Below are 23,609 nucleotides of genomic sequence, written 5' to 3'. Positions count from 1 at the left end.
GTTATTTAAAAAACAAAACAAGGAAATAGAATATGTACATGGTATATGTAAATGTATATTGAATTTATATTCGAGTGTTTCCATTAAAATCATTTCCATTTGACGACTCATGATGACTTATTTATAAATTGTATGTGCCACTGGCTGTTGATAAGCATGCTTTCAACAATTACAGTATGCCAAGAGGCTTTTCAATGGGGTGCATACAATAGCTATTATACACATTTCGATTCATAAAAAAACAACCTGTTGCATGAAAGCTTATAGGAATTTCTTTTGAATAAGATTAAGATTAACAAATCAAAATATTCTTTGAAAGAATCATAAATGTTCAGAGGGAATATCATCAAATATTTAAGAACAAATACTTTATTTTCTATGTTCAAAACTGTGTAGCTCATCAAACACATTCGTACGGTATACACAAGTAAGGGTACCATACGATCACTTTTCAACCAAAGATTGTTATTTTTATTAAAACAAAAACCCATTCCTTAAATATTTGGCATATATATTCCATTTTAAACTTTTTCGTGTTGATATTTTTATTTTCCAATTTGTGTGTGCCGGTTTACATGTTGTAATGCACTATTATCACATATTTTGTACTGATATGTACGTTTTTGCATGGCCAATAATAGCCGGAAGTCAAGGTTGGTTATCAGCCCTCGGGGCCGATATCGATATCAGCCCTCGAAATCCATATCAAGCCCCCGAGTTTAACTTCCGGTAAACTGTCAATCAAAGACTATTTGTAAACAAGTTGAACACAATGAAAAGAAATTTAGAAAGTTACGAATCTGCTGTAGAAGAAAAAAGTAGAAATCAACAGTGAAAAAACACAAAAGTTCCCGTAAAATTTTGACGTCATAAAGAATTTATAAAATATATGACACCACACTAGAATTAGTAGCGATATAGGATTCTTCTTAAGCATTTTTAACATTTGTAATGTAACATTTTAAAGTCGTTTAATATTTGCAATTCTTAGAATTAATATATTTATTGTGAATCATTTCTGAAACTTTTCACAAAACGTTGTTTACCTACTGTGATACGAACTTTTTTAAACTCACAGTGATACATTTTTTATTTTATTTTCGTTAAATATCTTTTTGATTTTTGATGAAATATCAAACATAATTTGGTGTAAGCTATTTGTTTTCTCTTGTTTAAAAATATGTGATAAATAGATTATTACATGTCATTTTTCATATGGTCCCTGGTATCAGCCCACGACCCATATCAAGCCCTCGGGCTAAAGCCCTCTGGCTTGATATGGGAGTCTAGGGCTGATACCAGGGCAATATGAAAAATGCCATGTAATAATCTATAATTATATGATTTATTTATGTATTTATCTGTGTCGAGTGTTCTTGTTCTGTTTGTACTGTATTCCTGTCATGTAGTGCTGTTATTTTATCGATATATTTAACATTGCCATATAAGCGATAGGGTTGTGCTAGCCATAAAACCAGGTTCAACCAACCATTTTCTACATTTGAAAATGCCTGTACCAAGTCAGGAATATGACAGTTCTTGTCCATTCGTTTTTGATGCGTTTTGTTATTTGATTTTGCCATGTGATTATGGACTTTCCGAATTGATTTTCCTCTGAGTTCAGTATTTTTGTGATTTTACTTTTTATCCTCTTCAACCTTGTCTTGTACCAAGTTAGGAATATGGCAGTTGTTTTCAATCAGTCCGTTTTTGTGTATGTTGGCGTTTGCTTTTTTTGCAGTTCAGTGTTTCTGTTGTTTCGTTGTTTTCCTCTTATAGTTGGTTTGTATCTCTATGATTTAGCTTGTTATCCTGATCTGTTTTCGCTTAATCAAATAATAACTATTGAACAGCGGCATACTAATGTTGCCTTTATTTTGCATACATAGCTTTATAGTATACCACACAAGGGTATCATCAATTTGAGTAATGGTGAAAGAACTTAGAAAGCTCTTCGAATAGGGAAACAATGTCAGCACCTCAAAATAACCCCATATGATAAGCTCTCAATCAACCAAAGTTCATAAAATATTTAATATATAAAGTCACAGACTACAATCAGAAATAAAAATATCCAAATCAGGGGCCATTTAATTCAATAGTTGTTGTCTGTTGTTGTACATCATCTTAAGTTTGTTTTTCATTTATTGTTTAGCACATGGATCAGTTTTCCCGATTACAATGGTTTACCTTTTTATCTTTTATAACTTGATTTTTATTATGGGTTTTACTCTTTTTTGAAGGCCCTATATTTGCTTATTTTTACCTTTAAAGGTTCCTGGTGGAGGGCTGTCTAGTTGTCAATCATACCATCTTCCTTTTTTCATATTTAGTGTATTGTTCATGTTTTCAAGAAAAAAATGTGAAAAGTTTGCAAAGAAGAATTTGATCGATATTAAGTTCAATTTTACGCATGTTTGTATTGAATACAAGGACACCTGAATTCAGTATTAAAACCCGCATATGTCCAGATACAAATCTGATGTACAATCGTTTAGTTATCGTTAATTTTCTCACGAAGATGATATTTATGTGTACCTTCATAAATAAAAAAAAATTTAGCGTGTCACATATTTGCATATCAGGTTATTGGCCTGTTGCATATAATGATCAGGTAAATAAATCATATACAATGGAAATCATTGGCATTCTGCATAGTATATATTCATATCAAAAGTTCATTTACTTTATGAATAAACAAGGAAGTACACCACGAACAATGTAGTTAAAGTGGTTTACAAGTGCTTCAATTTAAATCATTTCCGTTTGACAACCCACATTATAATGTATATTAAACCATTTTGTGTTTCTTAATTCTTCAAAGTAATCTATTAATACAAAATTATGTATATGTCACTAACTGTATGCTTTTTCTTTCAAAAATTATAAAATAAATATCTCATGAGGTTGGAAACGGTTATTAAATTTTGGTTCTTTCAAAAAAACAGCGACTACTTTGAGATACGTATTAATTTTTAATAAATAATATATAAACTTTGTTTATTTGTGAAAAAAAGATGAAAACATAATAGAGACATGTTTAAAACGTACAAATGTACTTGTTTAAGAACGGCCAATTTGGGTTTTATTTTCTTTAAAAATAAATTCAGAATAAGACACATGCTCAAAATATAGAAACACATCAAATCCTGTCTCCAACGGCAAGTAAAAACAGAATATAAGTAATTTTCCAAATTGCCGGCTTTTTTTTCCACGGAATAAGAGCAATTTTAAAATGGCGGGCTTGAAAAACAGACTCAACAGTCGTTTCTAAGGGATCTATGCCAATTATATATAATTGAAGAAAAACATGCAAATCTATATAGACCAACTTGGAGATGCAACATATATATACCATTTGTTCATTAAATATAATATATATTTATATATATTTTTATTTATTTTAGATAACAACGATTTTTACAGTGACATCAATTTGAAACTGTTTATGTATAATAACGATAAAGATAAGTCTGAAACATGAATATTATGTCTTTGTCACAATACTTAAAAGTGCCAATGAAAAATGAATGAAACAATAAATCTGAAGAAGTTAAAGATCTTAACACTCTATAATACTAGATTATGTACAAGAATATTAATACGAAGGTCAAAATCAAACCATGACTACTAACTGAAAGTTGATCGGAGCTATCGCACGTGTTTTCTACTTACGATGCAGACTAAAAATGACCAAAGACGAAAGAATAATTCAGCCGGTTTGAGGGACAATAAAACAAAATGTATGTAACCTTGTAATTCAGTTTTCATATTTAATGTAGTAAGTTCTAATCATCATTGGTTTGTCACCTCAAATCGCAGACTATATCAGACCAAAAAGCAAATATTTTATTTTCCTGTTCAATGGAACTTTAAATGACATGTGGTAACGCATGTTTTGTAGATTCATACATTGTAGGTATGCTTATCCAATTCCTGATGTGGTGTTAATAATTCATATTGATTGGTGGGTATAGATTCTGATTCATAGATATGTTCAACTGAGTTTCGATTAGAAGATAATGATTCGTATTTGTTGCAAATGTTATCTTCCTGTGCACTTGAATTTTCGAGTCGTGTGGCAATTCATTTACTGTAGATGTGTACGTATGTTTATCTAATTCTCGTTGTTTGGTTAATGATTCGTATTGATTGGTGGGTACAGATTCTGATTCATAAATATGTTCAATTGAGTTTCGATTGGTTGATAATGATTCGTATTTGTTGCAAATGTTATCTTCCTGTTCACTTGAATTTTCGACGCATTGTGGCAATTCATGTACTGTAGATGTGTAGGTATGAATATCTAATTCTCTTTGTGTTGTTAATGATTCATATTGATTGGTTGGTATATATTCTGATTCATAGATATGTTCAACTGAGGTTCGATTAGTTGATGATGATTCGTATTTGTTGCAATTATTTCCAACCTGTTCAATTGCAGCTGTTGTGACTTGACTATCACGATGTGTTGTACTATTGTCATGTAATCTAACATCTGTCATTTCATTGTAGTTTACTGTGGTATAGTCCATAGAATCAATCCTTTCTGTAGCAATTGGATTCGTATGACACTCACAGGGTAGTGAATGATTGGCTTTCTTTTTTCTGATGCACATAAGTATGGTGAAAACTAAAGCAACAACGATTACGACAACCAATGCAGATATGCCAATTATTGTGTACATTGGCGTTGCAGCTACAATATAATAAATGAAAATGAATGATATGCATTCAAAATTGAAAGTATTTCTTGTTTATGACATCATAGTTGTTTTGTTAAGTCAATATGTTCATTACAATATAAATTCTTTTTGTTTTTTCCGGTATAGAGCCCAAATGATAAAATTTGTATTTCACAGCTGACATCTAACTACGTCAGATTCTAAATGACTATAAGCATTTTTTTTTTTAAATAAACCTGCGATTCACACCGGAAACTTTTTGATTTATGTATAAAAATGCACGCACACTAACGACGTAACCTAATGTCAACTTGATGACTAAATTAGCCAATCACCAAATATAATGTCGACCATGTCCTATATCGTTCTTTTGGGTTCCCCTGGTTCATATTTCTTCGCCTTTACATTCGCAAAAACAACTTTTTTTTTACCACCTACATTTTTTTCTCATCCCACTAGCATCCACATATTTTTCTTTCAAGTTTTCCTTCTTGAGAAAAATTCCTGTCTATTATAATTATAAATATCTTTTTGTTTTAACCTCAACAAACATTCACGTTTTAAAATATACTTTAAATTTCAATATAGATCATGAGATCATTATTGTTGGCTTCTGCCGGGGAACACTGGATTCATCGATAGTGAAATTGTCGGATTCCTCCCTTCTACTTAAGAGATAAACACTTCAGATTTTTTTAACTTGTTATAATTTTCCTCCATTACAACAGTTTTCTTCTTTGTCGGACCATCGTTAATAGAAAAAGTTGAGATTAAAACACGTGCCTCACTAATTGGTTGTTAAGTACTCTTTTCAAAATAATGACTTCAATCAAGTTAAGGGTAACGTTTAAGTCAGAGATTTTTTAAATTCTGTTTGAACATTTTTTGTCGTAACAACAGTTTTCCGGACCATCGTTAAAAGGAAAAGTGCGGACTTGAAACTATGGTGAAGTACCCACTACAAAACACAAATGCTAAAGATATAAAAGTTTCAAAACCACTTATTGATTCACAATTAGTATGTTTTACAAATATGTCAAACTATGTAGCAAAACTGATGAAATTACCATATGCATTACAATTCCAATGTCGTAGTTGTCAAAGAAACTATACGGTCGAGCTGTAAAAGCTTCCTATTTTATTTTCTAACATAATGACTACCAGTTTTCACTACACTAAAATGCATTTGTAAAAAGTGAAACTTTTAGGAATTTTGGTCCTCAATGCTCTTCAACTTCGTGCTTTATTGGCCTTTTTATAAATTTTGGCTTAGAGCGTCACTAATGAGTCTTTTGTAGACGAAACGCGCGTCTGGCTTAAATACAAAGTTTAATCCTGGTATCAATGATGAGTTTCTTTACTTCAAAGTCATGTGTCGGAAGTTTTAATCCCGATCAAGGAAATGTTTTGTCAACCTTAATTCCTGTTGTAATAAAAAGGTGAACCATTCTATATACGTCGTTAAATGATCAAAACAACATTTTTTATACGCCCTTTCCGTCTTTCTCTCCTTCGGATACCAATGAAAGCTCGCACAAAAAAAAATACAGTGAGCGAAAAAAATAAACACAAACAAAAAAAAAATGAATAAACTTATGACAACTTTTTGTGACTTAAGAATCGATATAAATGGGAACTCTAAAGAAATAACTAATGACTAAGTTTCAATTTCGTTTTAGAAATTTAATGCAGTAAATCAGAAATTTCTATGCATGTAAAACATTGTATTTGTAAAGACATTTCAATTCAAAGTGAAATGTAAAAACACAAAAATTAAAGATATAATTGCAATTGTCAGTTAGGAGCATTACTTAAACAAGTAACATTTAGAATTACCTATACAAGTAATGTTGAAAATGAGGCTATTTTAAATATTACTTATATAAGTTACTTTTCTAAATATTATTTTTATAGGTGTCCAACTATACAGGGTTTAATAGCTTTAGCAAATTTTCACGGTCATCTGGTTATTTTTCCTATGAAATGTAAAATCTAATCTTTCTGAAACACTAATTGCCTTTCTGACGCACTTATCTTTCATATCGAGGCTTTTAGGTCAAAGATTGTTCTCTTAAAAAATCTTGAAGGTAGACATATATAAATAGATAGAAACTTGTGAATTAATTAAGACTTGATGTTATTTATAATTTTTTACCCAAAACAATTACATAATATGTTCCTTAAATAAGATATAAATTTCTGATTTAATTTGGGTTTCTTTAATTTTCCTTTATTTCAATTTGAAGACCTTGCCTGCAATTGTTTTTTTTTATTATATCTAAACACATTCAAAATATTTATTTGTTGGATTATATCTTAAAGCAATATAAGCTTTAAAATCAAGTTTTTTTTTGTTCATGAATTTTAAACAAGAATCTTATTAAATGTGTATTTAAAAACGTAATTTTACTCATTAAACGATCTAAAATATCTTCTTTTTGAAGTTTTAAGCGAAAATGTTCGACTTGAGTCGTTTGTCTTCCCGACATATATAATTTTCATTGACAACGGTCAGTATGCAGTGACCTCTTAGATGACCTCTTTCTTTAATCCATTGCGCATGCGTAATATCTCAGACGCACGTGGAATGTCTGACATCAATATTTTGAAGCGAGGGAGAAAGCCAACATTGACTGATTCCGCTAAAAAACGACGACGTACAGCAGTAAATGCAAAATGTAACAAGAATAGAATATATCTTGGTACCCAGTATGATCGCTGGAGTGAGCTAAAATGTGCTCTTCGTTTGCAATCACACGCTGAAGTGGCGAAGATTTTGCTGGATAGGTAAGTTTCTCATGGTCTTGTTTATATTTACATTTCATTGTTATTAGCATCTTAATCGTAGTTTTGTGATTAGTAATGAATAAAGAAATAAATCAGGGGACAGAATCAATTATTTAGTTCTAGAGAAACCCGTAACTTTCTCGTTGTTTGGCAAGTTATTAACTGAAACGCAAAGCAAAATTTAAGGGGCCCCACGGAGGGATAATTTGTTATATCACTGTTTGACATCTTTTATAACTACTTTACAAATTATATGTAATTTTTTAGACAATTATTGGAACTGTCTTTCTGTTTTTAAATATTCTTCAACTTATAAATTAAAAAAAATCTATAAAGAAAAAGGAAAAAAAGAATGGTTATTTTATATTTACTTAAATTATCAAATGTATGTCCTTTTTTTATACAGGTATGAATTCCATACTCGGACTGACCAAGGAAACCCTAACATTATTGATGCCAACCCTATTAGTGAAAAACCAACCAGCCCTGTTACAAATATTAATGATGTCAACACAGCCGTTGAAAAGCCAACCAGCCCTGCCCCTACATGTAGTGCAATGTTAGAAGGGACATCTTCTGCCAATACACTTTTAACAACTTCAACCCCTGGACCATTGCAATCTAAATTGCAACAGCATTCAGTGCATTTATCTGATGTGTCGGAAATATCATCACCAGAAAGAGAACATGAATCGAGATATGTGTAAGCACTTACATACATTATATCAAATATTTGATTAACATTTTGCAAGAGGGACACGACAATTAATTGTAATTTGTACGTCAATAATGTTCTGTTACAACTTACACCATTAATTCAGATTAAAATGTACTGTTCAGAGTTATATACATAAATATATACAAGTTTCTATGTAACAGTGACTTTAGCATTTCATATCTGAATGTCAGCCATAATACAGCTTTCCCCGCCAGAATAATTATTTAAATTGTATTTTAGGGAAGAGACCCAGATGTCTGGAATAGAGGAACTCAGTAGAAAAACAGACTCTCTGTGGAAGAGTGCACAAAGCAGCTTTGTAAATCCATTTGAGTAAGCATAAACTATGTCTATACATGCTATACATGTATTAAATTGAAGTTGTAATCTTAATTAACAATGAAACAACTTAAAACAATCACTTCTCATTTTGACTACAGAACTTAAAAATGTTAACATTATTTGTTAAAGGAAATACTTTAGAGTATAAAAGGGAGTATAGATTATAGATAGAAAAAAGTGCAAATTTTTTGCTTGATTTAAACTCTCAATTGGTATTGAATCACAGTGACTGTTGCTTTATATACTAGTAACTAATTTGTTGTCCTAAATATTTATATCAAGTTCAAATTTAAATATAAAATTCATATCAGTTAAATTTTAGTACGAATTAACAGCAACATATTATTTTTTCTTTTCTTCAGTCTAACCATTACTATTTCTGAGGGTAACTATGAGGATGATGATGATAATTTTTCTGATGAAGACTATGAACCAAGTGTTGATGCTACTTACAGGTAATTCTGATTTTCATTATACTTTATTAATAACATGTACATCCGTGTGCATATACTGTTGGTATCTACAGATTATTTTTTTTAATGCCCGACTTACTAAGGCAAAGGTAAATCCTGAAAAGCGCTTTCGACGTATGAAATTATAAAACATGTTGTTTTCAATTTTTTACCAAGTTACTATATGTTCAGTCTGTATCTTTCTGTTCACTTGTCCGTCTTGTTAAATTTTTGGTCAAGTAAGTTTTTTTTATTAACTTGAAGACTAAAAACTTTAAAATTAGTTCACATTTTACCCTATGATATGATTTTTTTTTAAATTATAAGCTAAAATAAGTTTTGACCCAAGTTTTTATGGTTCACTGAATGAAGATTTAAGAAATATTTTCGTGTAGATAAAGTATGATGTCCTGCATACAATACTTGAGAAATCAGGTTTTTGCGTTAACTAATCCTTGTGTCTATTAGTTGATGTAAGTCTGTCTCAAATAAAATTATATTTTTTGGTTAAGAAAGTTTAACAAGATTTGAAATTTCTAGTATAGATTATAATATATTTGGTACATTTTATTACAGACAAGACCATGGTGTTGAATCAGAGTCCGAAAATGAAGGATTTGAAGACGAATCAGCAGACCCTTCTGATCAACAGGAAGAAGACCTAGGCCCAAGTATAAAAAAAATCAGGAGCGAGACTGAAGTAGATACCTTTTTAGATGACAGACCACTTATTGTTTATATGAGCTCAATCTTTAGCTTGGCTAAAACTCATATCCCACCTATATGTGCAGTAAAAGGATGCAGATTGCCTTTAACCATTAAGATGGAGTTGATTTCTTCAGCTTTATACTTGAAATGGGTTAGTTTATTATAAAATTAATGAGATGTGATATTATTATCAAGGAAAAATTTATAAGAAATAGCGGCTACACTCATTTTATACATATAAATGTAACATAAACTTGCAAAGATATATTTTTGATTGACATTTTTTTTAATTGAAAAAAATGACTTTTTCAGGTTTGTCAAAATAAACATCTTGCCCACAAGTGGTGTTCTCAGCCCATCTTGAATCGAAGACTGCACAGTGGTGACTTGGTTTTTTTCTGCTGGTATTTTACTATCTGGGAACAACTATCAGAAAATTGCAGACTTGGCAAAGTTTATTAGATTACCAATTCTATGCAACTCAACATTTTTGAAAATACAAAGGACGTACCTCGTACCATCAATTGATAGCTTTTGGGTACAATCCCAGGATATGGTGTTGCAGCAAGAGTTCCGTGATAAAGAAATAGTTATATTAGGTGAGTTGTTTGCTTTAGTATTTTTTTCAAACACATTTTCAGTGTAAAATAGATCAAGAGAGCTCCTATCAGGGAATAACTAGCTAAGTCTTAAAGATTTAATTTGTGTTTGAAATGGAATAGTTATAAAAAAATATATGTATAAAAGAAAATGTGGAATGAAAACTAGTGATGCAACTCTCGACCAAAGACCAAATTTATAATAGTGAAGGGCAACTCAACTATTTACTTTAGGTAAAATTCTTCAAATTATGCTCCGTTTAAGGGTACTTTTTATGATACATGTACATGTAATAGCTCACTTGCACATTCATGATGTTACAATTGTTATAAAAACCACAATATACCAATAAAAGAAAGCTTTTCCATGTACCAACATTAAGTGTCCAGAATAAAATGTTTTGTTTGGTTACATGTAGGTGATGGAAGAATGGACACTCCTGGTCACTGTGCACAGTTCTGTTCATATACATTCATGGAATACAATACAAAAAAGATCTTAACTATAGTTACCATGGATAAAAGGATGACTGAGAAGAAGAGTACAAATCTTGAGAAAGCCTGCTTTTTGAAAGGCTTAAGACAACTACTGGACAAAAATATGAAAGTGATAGAGGTTGTCACTGATGCCCATATACAGGTGGAATCTCTAATGAGTAAGTATTTACTCTTTATGTTGCTACAGAAAAGATACTGTATGATTATTTCATATAACAATGAGCAAAGTCCATACTGTATAGTCAGCTATAAAAGGCCCTGAAATGACAATGTAAAACATTTCAAACGAAAAAACTAACTGCCTATATATATAAAAAAATAAATGAAAAACAAATATGTAACACATTAACATATGACAACCACTGAATTACAGGCTCCTGACTTGGGACAGGTACATACATAATGTGGTGGGGCTAATTTGGCAGAAATTGGAACACTGTTTCTTATTTATTTGTAGGCTAATTAGTTTCTCATTTGAGATTACCATTATTGTTTATATCTATTTTAGAAAAAGAATTTAGTAATATCAAGCACTCATTTGATATTTGGCACGGGGCGAAGAACCTTGGGAAGAAAGTAGTGAAGGTGAGGTTGATTTACCAAAGACAATCTCTACTCATTTACTTTTGTAGTGTAAAAGTTTTGAAAAAAGTAAAATTTATTCTTATGACACCTGAAGGATAAATAGAAAAAAAATGCTTGAGTTGTGTTGTTTATGTCCGGTGGCAAATATTTCATGCATATTTTGGAGAAAAAATTAAAAAGTTAAATAAGCATCCTCTAAAGTGTACATTGAATAGTGCCGTCAGATTTGTAAATGGCCTTGGCATAAACACCTACTTTTACAAAAGATTTTTTTTTTTCAATTACAGGTAGCTCAAGAACAGAAGGCAAACAAACCTCTACTGGAATGGTCTCGCGACATAGTGAACCACTTTTGGCATTGTGCAGATATATCTACTACCGAAAAAGAATTTATTGTAAGTTTTTTTTATAAAAGCCATTCAGAACCTTTTTTAAAGCTCAGTCAAATTGATTGTTAATAGTTAATCTTATGCCAATACAAAAAATATCACATTACTGGGGTTGATCATTGTATCAACCTCATTAAAAGTCAATAGTTGTATAATATAATAATTTATTATTATTTTTTTTTTGTTTTTCTTAAAGGGATCATGGTTTGGGATCATGCACCATACTGTGAATAAGCATCAATGGATGATAGCATATAGTGACACAGCAGGAAATGAATGTAAACATGGACCGCTGTCATCTGAACGTGAAAAGGGATGGTTGACAGGTGCAACTCCTCCTCATGATGCGTTGATAAAGATAGTGATGGACAAACGCTTTCTTAGAAAAATACCATACTATCTTAATTGCAAGTAATTTAATAATAGACCAAGAATGATTTGTGATTAGAGAAACTAGACTACTTTGCCTTTATTGGTCATTTATTAAATGTTTTGCCTTGTATATAAAAGTAAGGAGATTTGATATGATCACCAATGGAACAACTATCCACCAAAGCTTAAATGAAGTGAATGTAAGCACCTAAAGGCAACCATATATATCCTTTAACAATAAGAAATACTTGTACATTATAGTCCGTTATGAAAGACCCTGACATGATTATTGATATGTAAGAATCGGTTCAATTGTGAAAAATCATGGCCTTATTTTAATATGTTCATATTTTTAATTTGATTTTGAAAATATATATACATTCAATTTAAAATTATTTAAAATCTCAGTTATTGTTGCTAAAAATGATTTTGAATATTATGGTTAAGATTGGTGCACTTCCTTCAATGATCTAATAGTTACTGTTTTTGTTATGATAGGAGTACAGCTGAGTTAGAAAATTTTCAAAATGTGATTCTGAAATATGCCTCTAAACGCCATTCTTATGGTCCATCAACATATAATGCCAGGAATCAGCTAGCAGCTATTGACCACAATGCTCACTGTGAAAGAAAAGTTGTTACAAACAAGGATGGGACTAAAAGGTTAGCATATAGCTGCTGATATGTTTCAAGTAAGGAAGAAGTAATTGAGTGGATATAATTGTGATTCATTGTTTTGTAAATGAGTTGTGCACTTGTTTTTTTGTTTTAGGTATTTGACACTGGCCATTATGTGGGTCTAAAGACCTGCATTTATGGCTTACTTAGCAGTGTGCGCTTATATAGCGTTGAAGGCCAAACTGTAACTTTTCATTTCTTACATTAACAACATTTTGGTTTGAAGTTATCTAATTGACCATCATACCACATCTTATTTATAAATATTCTGATATAATTATTTAAAAATGAAGACAATGTTAAAAGCATTTGTGTTTAAGTTGATATGTTGTTGTCTATTGGACAATTACCCAATATCTGATGTTTTTTTATGACATGATATCTTTTTCAATTTCAGACTTCAGAGGTACTACAGTAAGAAAGGGGGCAGATGGACTGCTACTGAAGTGAAGACACCAAAACAATATATCTACATTCCAGAATTAATGAAGCATGATTTGTCTGATGATATCGGGATGACCAGGAGAGTGATTTTAGATCCATTTGACCCAAGAAGATTGTCAGCAACCATTGCCCCTGTTCCACCTCCCCCTACTCAGGATTTGATGGCTGCCAAAATTTCAAGATTTAACAGGGAAGATCTGGACAAGACCATAGACTACGATTTTGACCAGACAATAGACTATGAGTGGCCAACTAACTAATAATGAAAATACAAATAAAACTGAAATAAAATTTATTCTATCTCAACCGAAACGTCCTCCAATAAATCCAACATATTGGCCAGATGGGTCTGGAAATCTGTTCCTGATAGCCCAAACACAGCAACTTGGAAATAATTGTCTGTTTCCAGCTCCAAGATATCCGTGGATCCACAGAACATATTGGCGGTATGCTGTGTGTCTATGGCATCTATTGTAATCCTGGTCTGGAGGCTGCGCAATCATATCATTTCTGTACCTCATTGCAACCTCAAGAACCAAGGGGTCCAATACAACATTGTGAAAATCCTGAAATTGAAATAATAAATGAATAAGTGGAAATTGTATACAGACCATGTTTTTTTTTCAATACAGCTCTTTGGTGCGGAGGGTTGTCAATGTTGTATATACTTTTTAGGTTTTAGGATTTTAAAACTTGCAATGTCTGAAACTATAGTTTGAAGTTAGCATTGAACCATAGCATTCAATGTAACAATTATGATAATTTTTTTATGTATCAAAGGTGATTTCCTTTGTTTTAGGCAAAATGAATTAAAGCAACCAAATCTTTTAAACTTTTTACATACATTTGTTTACTGTTCTCATTGTTAAGAAAAATCACTAGATTACGAAAACATGCTACTATGCGGTAAGGGCTTTGCTCATTGTTGAAGGCCATACGATGACCTTAAGTTGTTAATGTCTGTGTCATTTTGTTCTTTTGTGGATAGTTGTCTCATTTGCAATCAAACCACATCTTCTTTTTAATATTGGAGGACACTGGCATATAAATAATCAACTGAATAGAATGAGAATTCCAAGTAAGTCTCTTGTTAAACGTCAAAATATAAAGAATTATATAAGATGAGATAACAGTCAGACCAACCCTCATATGAGTTAACAGAGAATAGTACTTACATGTAGTGTAGAGTGGCAGTTTTGAGGTATCTGGTTGCAACATCTTTTTTCAACCTCACTAGGCATTTCTCTGCAATTGCTGCACCGACACCAAGTTGGAATATCTACTGAGGGTGTTGGTGTAGGTTCTGTCTCTGGTGGAGTTTCACTTGCAGTAAACTGTTGGTTTACTGCTTCCGGTACTCTGAACAGAAAACTAGGTTGTTCCCTGTACGTGGCCATCATTGCAAATTTCATCTGTTCTTCAGATAGGCCATCAATCCGTTCCTGAAAAATAAAGTACTTTTACATTTCAAGGCAAATCACACAGCACTTTCAGTAAAAAGTTTTTTTGAATGAAGAAAAAAATGAAACAATGAAAGTTTGTTGATATGTAAATGTTGGATAGTTTACCTGCATCTGACGATCTCTTTCAGCTCTGGCCTGTGCCGCTACTTCAGCCCTGTTGAGTGGTTCTGGTTGTCCTTGTAAGGCTCTATTATGACCTCTTCTGCCTCTGCCTCTGCCACCTCTCGCCCTATTTCTTCCCCGCGCTGTCCGTCTCCTATTACCCCTCCCACGAATGGGCCTTTCTCCATCCGAAGAAAGAACTTCAGGTGTAGTAGACCTGCTTCTAGTATCTGAAATCTAAGGAAAGAAAAGTAGTCAGTAAGAAATTTCTCCAAAATAAAATTTTCTATGATTAACATATATTTGTTTATCACAAGACTATCAATAAACTACAGCACTATATAAAGTGTAAAAACCTTGCGAGACATGTCTTCACAAGAGACTTGAAAACACATGCAGAAATTTTCAACCATAGGTCACCGTATGACCTTCAACAATGTGTAAAACCTATACCACATAGTTGGCTATCAAAACCTTGAAATGACAAATGCAACAAAAGTCCAACTGCCTGATTTATGTACAAAATCATGAAGAAAAAAACATATGATATACAGAATACACTGAATTATAATTAGCTCAACGCCAATAACTAATAAATAATATCGTGCATCTAGAATTGAAAAGCTGAGTTTTTTTACAACAGAGAAATCAATGATTGAAAATAAATCTTGAGGTTCCTATTACCCCTACGATGTTTTTTTTTCACGTCGATCTTTTGATAGAGGACATTGATGTTGTCTAAATGCCAAATATATAATGCACAAAAGTTTGTGAATACTAAAAGAAAATATATGTGTCCTTGTTTTATTCAAAAACGTATATTTGTTTATTTCTTCCTTTGCATCAAATACATTGTTACGTACTCTTCCGAGGTATTCATGCGAAGATAGATACCAACTTTTGATATCCCAGCAAATATTGTCTTTTCTATTTCTTATTCATTCACCGAAAAACCTCGTTTGTTTGTGAAACAAATGCCTGTATATTATAGTTTATTGATGTACCGAAAAACTTGACTTGAATAATTTTGTAAACAAAACACGCACACTTTCGGCGATTCCCCAATTGGACCCCCAAATGGATATTCTATCAATTTTCGGTTATTTTCTTTGCAAGTGAGACCAGAAATTAGTTATAATTAAAATATAAGAATAAATCAATGTTATCGTTACTTAAAAATATAAACACAATCGTCTGCAATGCAACACTAATGAATAACTACGAAGATTAACATGCAACATCTTACCTCTTCGTCCATTTTTGTTGACCCAGGTCAGCAGCACACGCATTCTTATCAGCATCGGCAATCTTCGGAATTAGTGTCGGAAATTAATAAGCTGCCATTTGCACTGGTCAAACGGAATGATGAGGAATATATTTTCAACTTTAACAGTTACATTAAGGATTTTTAGGACATGAAATTTTATGTAAACCTCTTAATTCATTAATCATTTCTAATTTCATCTCTTTCATAGCATTATAAAAAATCGCGATTTTGACGGCTTATATTGCTTTAAGTAAATGTAATGTAAATGAATTTGCTAAAAATTGTTAAACTAATGAAAATGCTAAATTTTAAAATCAAATTAGCTTTAATATGGATTAATTTTCTATCTAATGTACCATTTCATGCAATGTTATATTTTAGCCTTTAATTGTCCTGTTTGTGCTATATTTGTGATATTCCGCCCTTATTTATCTTTCAATTTATAGTATGCTGTCTTTTTTCTGATTGACCTTTTCCAACTGCATTAATATTTTAGTAGCTCATTCTCGACTTATACGATGACAGTGAGGGTCGGTTGAGAAGAAAACTGATCGACATAAAATGGGATTTCAAGTATAAATTTTGTGAACTTACCGTTTGTACGTATCAACATACTAGCAGCGCTAGCACTTAAAATCATATTTTAGCCAGTTGATACGAAATACCAAGGCTAATACTCCTATCATGAACTCGCTAATAAAGTGTTGCTGCTTATACAGAAGTTAAAGAACAGTAGGTTCTATGTGATAAGTTTCAATTTGTGGAGACGCCATCAAGATAACTGTTGGTTGACTATTATGTTACATTTTGCCACGGATATGTTCTAAAAGTCGTAACCACAACCTCGTTCTTTGTGATAAATTGTACACTTTTGAAAACAAATAACCGAATTTGAACTTACCAAATTGTTTGTGGTGTTTTTGTTTTTAATATTCTATGTAATGTTTTGATTATTTGTAAGAATTTTCGTCGTTGTCTTTTGTTTTGCCATGGGGCTGCCAGTTTCCATCTGATTTATGGATTGTTTTATGTTCCTTGTCTTTGTATCTTTCAGCTGCTTTTTTATGTTAGATAGTCTGATGTTCATTAGTAAGACATTATAAAAAAACATTATTTACCTGTTGCTGAATCTCTTGTAACACGGGTATTACTTACTGTAAAGAAATAATTCATATATATCAGTATGTTTATTATAAAATATTTCTTGCAATATCCCTGACATTACATTCGAGGATTACAAAATTATGCATCAACGGTGAAATGGCTATATAGTTCAAGTTTTCATATAAACATATTTAGAGATCTTAAGAAACGTCTCTCATTTGGTAAATAATACTGGAGCATGATATGGAAGATGGTAACCGGTTTCATACTTTCATATCTAAACAAAAACAAAAGTAAAATCACAAAATACCGAACGCAGTTTGATTTTAGCACAGTTAAAATTGTATGCAAGATAAACTTACGCTATAAAAACTCATGTGATGTTGTTTTTTTTTGTTTGCATTTTGATTAGATAACATCAAAGTGGATGATTTCTAATGACTTATGTTCTTGAGTGAAATCATAACAATGGTTAAGGTAAACTGGTATTTATCATTTTCTCTAGAATAAGCGAAATAAGATATTTCTGTAAAACATTACCTTCACATTTATACTGAATCAAAAGACTGTTGGATTGAAAACATCTTGGTTCCTTTATAATTATGTCAGATATATTAATGTTGCAATTGTCTGAATTGTTCATATCGTTACACCGAGTTCTGCTTGATGATTGAACGTCTTGGTAGACTGCTGAACAGTTTGTCGACTCTCGATCGAACTTAAACTTTAATTCGTTAAGCTTTAGATAATACTTAGAGCACCGAGACAATAATATAGATTCGTCCATTTTACGACATGACTCTGTATAGTCTATCACTCCTACAAAAAGCACAACCTTTCAATTTGTATGCTTAACTTACAAACAATATAATAATGATAATAATAATAAAATAGAGCAAATGTCAAGTAAATGACATAGACAAATAAACATTCAATTAAAAATAAGTATTGATTTTGTTTGCATTGTTATAGGTTGCACTTTGTAAATACAGCTGTTTCTGGAGACCTGGTTCCAAGATATGATCCCTATGTTTCATCTCGCAGAGACTCAGGGTTTCCGCTGGCGAAAAAAATATTCATTGTGGCGATTAAATTTCACCATTTGCGACAGAATTTTGCGAAATAAATAAATATAACGATTTTATTTCGTGTATCATGTTTGTTTACTTTTTTGTTGGGTTTCTCAAACTTTACATGATCAGACAATACTCGGAAGTCACCTTGAACTGGTTACTATTTTGACAGAAAATCAATAATCAGTTGATTGCATTTTTAAGCTGTAAGCTACAAAGGACTACTTAATAAAGGTGTTGATTGTATTGTTTGACAATTTTTTTTAAATGATATGGTTAAATGGCGTCCATCACATGTCACATAAAGGATTGATCAACAACTTTGCGACGGATGTGTTTTATTCAAACTTTTGATATCTTCTTTACTTTTTTAACGGAGGATCTGAAAGGAAAACTGACGAAACATTTTGTAAAGCAAGAAAATTGTCCAACTTTAAACTTTATCCTTCAACCTTGCAATTGATATAGATAAATGATTTGATAGAGTACTTTATGAGTCGTTTTAACGACTGTTCAAGCATAGTTTTACCAAGAGTTTTACGTGTCAACTTTTGTATCAATAAATTATGGTCTGAGAATACTATACTAGTCTTTTATAGAAGTATTAGCGATGGTCCAGAAAAGAAAAATGTCGTTATGAAAAATTTATTCAACAGGTTGGGAACAACCCCTCAAATTAGGATTAACCCTTTAAGGTATTAAATGACTATCACTTCTTAGTACAAAAAAGGCACATATTTATATTATTTGAAGAAAGTTTCCCCCAAAAAATTTATACATCCAACTGGTATAATTATGAGGTCCAAAAATGTCCAGAACTTTGTACTATTCGTTGACTTATATCTTCCATAATATTAAAAGTAAGACAACAATGGACCCTTCTTTTAGAAAAGTTGTTCCAAATATAATCAAATTAACCCCTTTTAAAATGCTTATAAAAAACAAAGTTTTTCTGTTCATCTTTCTACTACAGCAAAGGGTAAGAGGAACAGAAAGAAGAAAAATCTTAAACAAAAAATATATTTATGTTACTTGGCGAAAAAAATGTAAGTGGCGAAAAAATAATAGACCAAGGGCAAAACCCTTCAGAGACTTACATTTTTTTGTAACTTAAGAATGTTAACAGTAAAAATGCATATGCGTATTGGTCACATTGAAATCTGTGGAAAACATAAGGTAAAAGAAGAGGTAGTACAGAATTTTAGTTTAAGTATAAACTCTCAGAAATGCAGGTCATATAAACGTTGATAATATGCCGCTCAGCCCTATATTTTGATCTTTCATATTGCATATGAAGTTTGTATTCTAGAATATGATATAGTTAATGTGGTACAGTTTATGCTGTAAAAGGAGTCCTTTGTGAAATCTTGTTGTCGATATTTACAGAAAAACAATCTATAGTATCTATACATTCGATAATCTGTTGTCCGGAAAATCCATGGTTCATTATTCCACAGTGTTACTTTACAACATAAAAGATTTCCAAGGTATCCAATGAGAAAATCATTGATTAGTCATTTCGACAATTATGCATCTCCTAATGTTTCATGTGTCCTACCAAACAAAACTAAATGTAAATCATCAACAGTTGTACTCAACTTGAGATTAGAAGCATATCATATAATAAGATGGTTCATTACTTTTATACTAGTATGCAGCTATATAATTACCCCGACATTGGAAATATAACATTTATGATGAAAATTAACTGCCTCATGTTTAAAAAACAATCAACGAATAACAAATAAAACAGACATGAACTGACGACAATCACTGAAAAGGAGGCTTTCAATAGTTTGTACCTTGGAAATACAACTGTTTCCTTTTAGTACTTAAGATAATATTGATAGATATGTTGTGTAGTTTACTTACTAGATCTCAGATATGATCTTCATTTTTCATAATACAGAGTCACGTCTTTACATTTCTACTATATGTTTTATACATACAGTTGGATAGCAATCGATTTGAATTGACATGATTGTTTAAAGAATAGAAGGTGTAGCACAGAAATTTTAGTTGAATTTCTGATTGGTGTTTACATTTATTAAATCAAATTGCTGTTCAAAAACATCCAAGATTCAAAAATACACATTATTCTCTATTATGCTGTTGATAGTTCAAAAGCAGTGGTATCGATTAGTGATTTGTAAAGTTTGAATATCATATGAAAAGTAATGTTTTTCATGATTATAAATTTCGTAAAAAATATAGATGCTTTTGGCGTTTTGACAAGACAAATATTCAAATTATGAGAGTAAATGTATATACATTTTGTCGCTGAAGGCTCCCTGACTTACCTGAACATTTATGTTGCAGTAATAAAATATCGTCCAAAGCAATGTCACTGTTTGAAGAATTTCCACGAACACCCTCGAATATAATCCTATACGGTTCTGAATTAAAAAGGTCTAAATTGACGAACTTCCATACATTTCTTTGGTTCCCTGATTGTGACCACTGCCTTTTAGTAATGTTTTTCGATTCTGTGTAAACATTTAACGTTCCCATACCACTCCCATACATATGGTACCAAAAATTTAAACAAACACCATTGACAGTCTCAATAGTAGTACTAGTTAACTTAGATTTTTCACCTTTTTGTATTTCATCCCCCTCAAGGTAAATGTAATGTCCATCGTCTTTTGGTTTCAAAAAGAAAGACAAAACAAAAAATACATATAAAACATAATAGTAAAAAGGACGAGTTATTTCGAGAATAATATTAGTACATCAATCCTGTTCAAGTTAAAATAACGAATCCTTGCTAATTATACATTGCAGAAACATCGACACGTTTAGGTTCTGTATCGCAATGCAGTTGGTTTGTATTCCCCTGTGTATGGACGCGTATCTATCCGTACACAGGGTCGTGTTTTTGTGTCTCTTGTCGTGTAAACGCACACACGGGTACACATGCGTGTGCCGATCATCTGTTTTGGAAGAAATTATGCTACTTGGAAATGTAAATTCGATAGAAAACTGCATGTAAGCCTAATTGTCTTGTTATTCCATTTTTTCGGTGATTTTGGTTAACATGCACTGAAATACGACGCACCTGGTCTCGGATATTTTAGAATTGTATGCGGTTTCTTCCTCAGGTTGTGTGTTACCTGTGTTGGTTTTCTTTGATTTTTTTAACTGCACATAGGAAAACTACTGTAACAGTTATCTTTTTTTAAATGCTTCACATGTTGTCATGTCGCGGTCTTCTAAAACTTGTTATATGTAATCGATTTTGCTCATTGCTGAAAGCTGCTCTTTGTTTTATTATTGGTCAGTTGGTCATGTTTTTCTTGGAAACATTGGATGATTTACGTGTTACCGATCGACAGTGTAAGGGTAAATTTAAAAAAAAAAAATGGGATGCTGGACTTACTTAAATTGTTTGGTTGTGTTAGTTTAGACGGAACACAAAACACTTAAGAAGATTTTATTTAGTCTTTCCGTACAGTACAACATATAATATCAACCACCAACTCCTTATCCACAAATAAACTCAAACAACAACACACATCAAGTGGTCATGATAGCAAGATTGTGATGAGTTAGCCACTTTCATGTAGAATATGTTATACGTGTGAACTTTAGAACTGTTCTGAAACTCAGTTTCAAGTAATCGAGAGTCTTGCAGCTTCAAAAAGAGTTACATAGCGGTTATTAACTGTTCTCGACATTTTCATTTTCGGAATAAAAATACTGAACAGTACTGCAACCGCTGTTTCTGAACTATTGTCAATCAGCCATATGAAAGGATATATTTTAGGTTAAATTTAATGTACTATATAGCATAATCAAAGCATTTAATAAAAATCTTACTGGATCCACTTGTATGATCATCGTCCGGTCCAGAATAAGAAGTAGGAGTTTTGCCAGAAATAATTGTCCAGCTATATGCAGCTTTCGGTTCAGATTTCCATTCACAAGAATCATCTTCAAAATTGCAATCAAGTCTAGAAACTGAAGCAAACAATACACATGATCAAACATATAGATTTTAATGACAAGTGTAACAGTGTATATATATATAAATTTTGAGAGCCCAGGTGGTCGTGTGGTCTAGCGGGACGGCTGCAGTGCAGGCGATTTTTGTGTCACGATATCACAGTAGCATGGGTTCGAATCCCGGCGAGGGAAGAACCAAAAATTTGCGAAAGCAAATTTACAGATCTAACATTGTTGGGTTGATGTTTAGACGAGTTGTATATACATTATGTACACAGCCATGTATCACCATCATTGATGGCGATCCGATGGATACATCTGTTGTAGAGTTGTCACTGACTCAGACGTACTTATAAATATAATTATTTTCTGTGACTGTATATTACATTAATTTGTAGGATCCTTTACTATAGATAATTTAGCTGATCTGTAACAATAACATCTTCATGCCTTATATACCATGTACTGTAGTACGCCGCTAGATTAAAACTGACGTGGAAAGGTAACACATGGCCAGCGAAAGCTCTTTTTTTGAGAGCCCAGGTGGTCGTGTGGTCTAGCGGGACGGCTGCAGTGCAGGCGATTTGGTGTCACGATATCACAGTAGCATGGGTTCGAATCCCGGCGAGGGAAGAACCAAAAATTTGCGAAAGCAAATTTACAGATCTAACATTGTTGGGTTGATGTTTAGACGAGTTGTATATACATTATGTACACAACCATGTATCACCATCATTGATGGCGATCCGATGGATACATCTGTTGTAGAGTTGTCACTGACTCAGACGTACTTATAAATATAATTATTTTCTGTGACTGTATATTACATTAATTTGTAGGATCCTTTACTATAGATAATTTAGCTGATCTGTAACAATAACATCTTCATGCCTTATATATCATGTACTGTAGTACGCCGCTAGATTAAAACTGACGTGGAAAGGTAACACATGGCCAGCGAAAGCTCTTTTTTTTTGAGAGCCCAGGTGGTCGTGTGGTCTAGCGGGACGGCTGCAGTGCAGGCGATTTGGTGTCACGATATCACAGTAGCATGGGTTCGAATCCCGGCGAGGGAAGAACCAAAAATTTGCGAAAGCAAATTTACAGATCTAACATTGTTGGGTTGATGTTTAGACGAGTTGTATATACATTATGTACACAGCCATGTATCACCATCATTGATGGCGATCCGATGGATACATCTGTTGTAGAGTTGTCACTGACTCAGACGTACTTATAAATATAATTATTTTCTGTGACTGTATATTACATTAATTTGTAGGATCCTTTACTATAGATAATTTAGCTGATCTGTAACAATAACATCTTCATGCCTTATATATCATGTACTGTAGTACGCCGCTAGATTAAAACTGACGTGGAAAGGTAACACATGGC

General features: G+C 32.1%; 1 protein-coding gene and 1 pseudogene across 1 annotated transcript; one reads left to right on the top strand and one right to left on the bottom strand.

Moving 5' to 3' along the window:
• Positions 1-7,268: 7,268 nt before the first annotated feature.
• Positions 7,269-13,862, top strand: LOC143044844 (uncharacterized; annotated as a pseudogene).
• On the bottom strand, positions 13,533-16,333 carry LOC143044843 (uncharacterized). The gene is made up of 4 exons (XM_076217036.1): positions 16,069-16,333; positions 14,826-15,059; positions 14,433-14,699; positions 13,533-13,823 (listed from the first exon to the last, which is right to left on the bottom strand). Exons 1-4 carry the CDS (start codon positions 16,078-16,080, stop codon positions 13,560-13,562), a joined length of 777 nt encoding a protein of 258 aa, XP_076073151.1. The 5' UTR covers positions 16,081-16,333; the 3' UTR covers positions 13,533-13,559.
• Positions 16,334-23,609: the final 7,276 nt, after the last annotated feature.

The sequence above is a fragment of the Mytilus galloprovincialis genome, chromosome 9 (assembly GCF_965363235.1).
Source record: "Mytilus galloprovincialis chromosome 9, xbMytGall1.hap1.1, whole genome shotgun sequence".
Lineage (NCBI taxonomy): Eukaryota > Metazoa > Mollusca > Bivalvia > Mytilida > Mytilidae > Mytilus > Mytilus galloprovincialis.
Note: the sequence above shows the minus strand (reverse complement) of the source record. Positions and strands in the feature narration are given on the sequence as shown.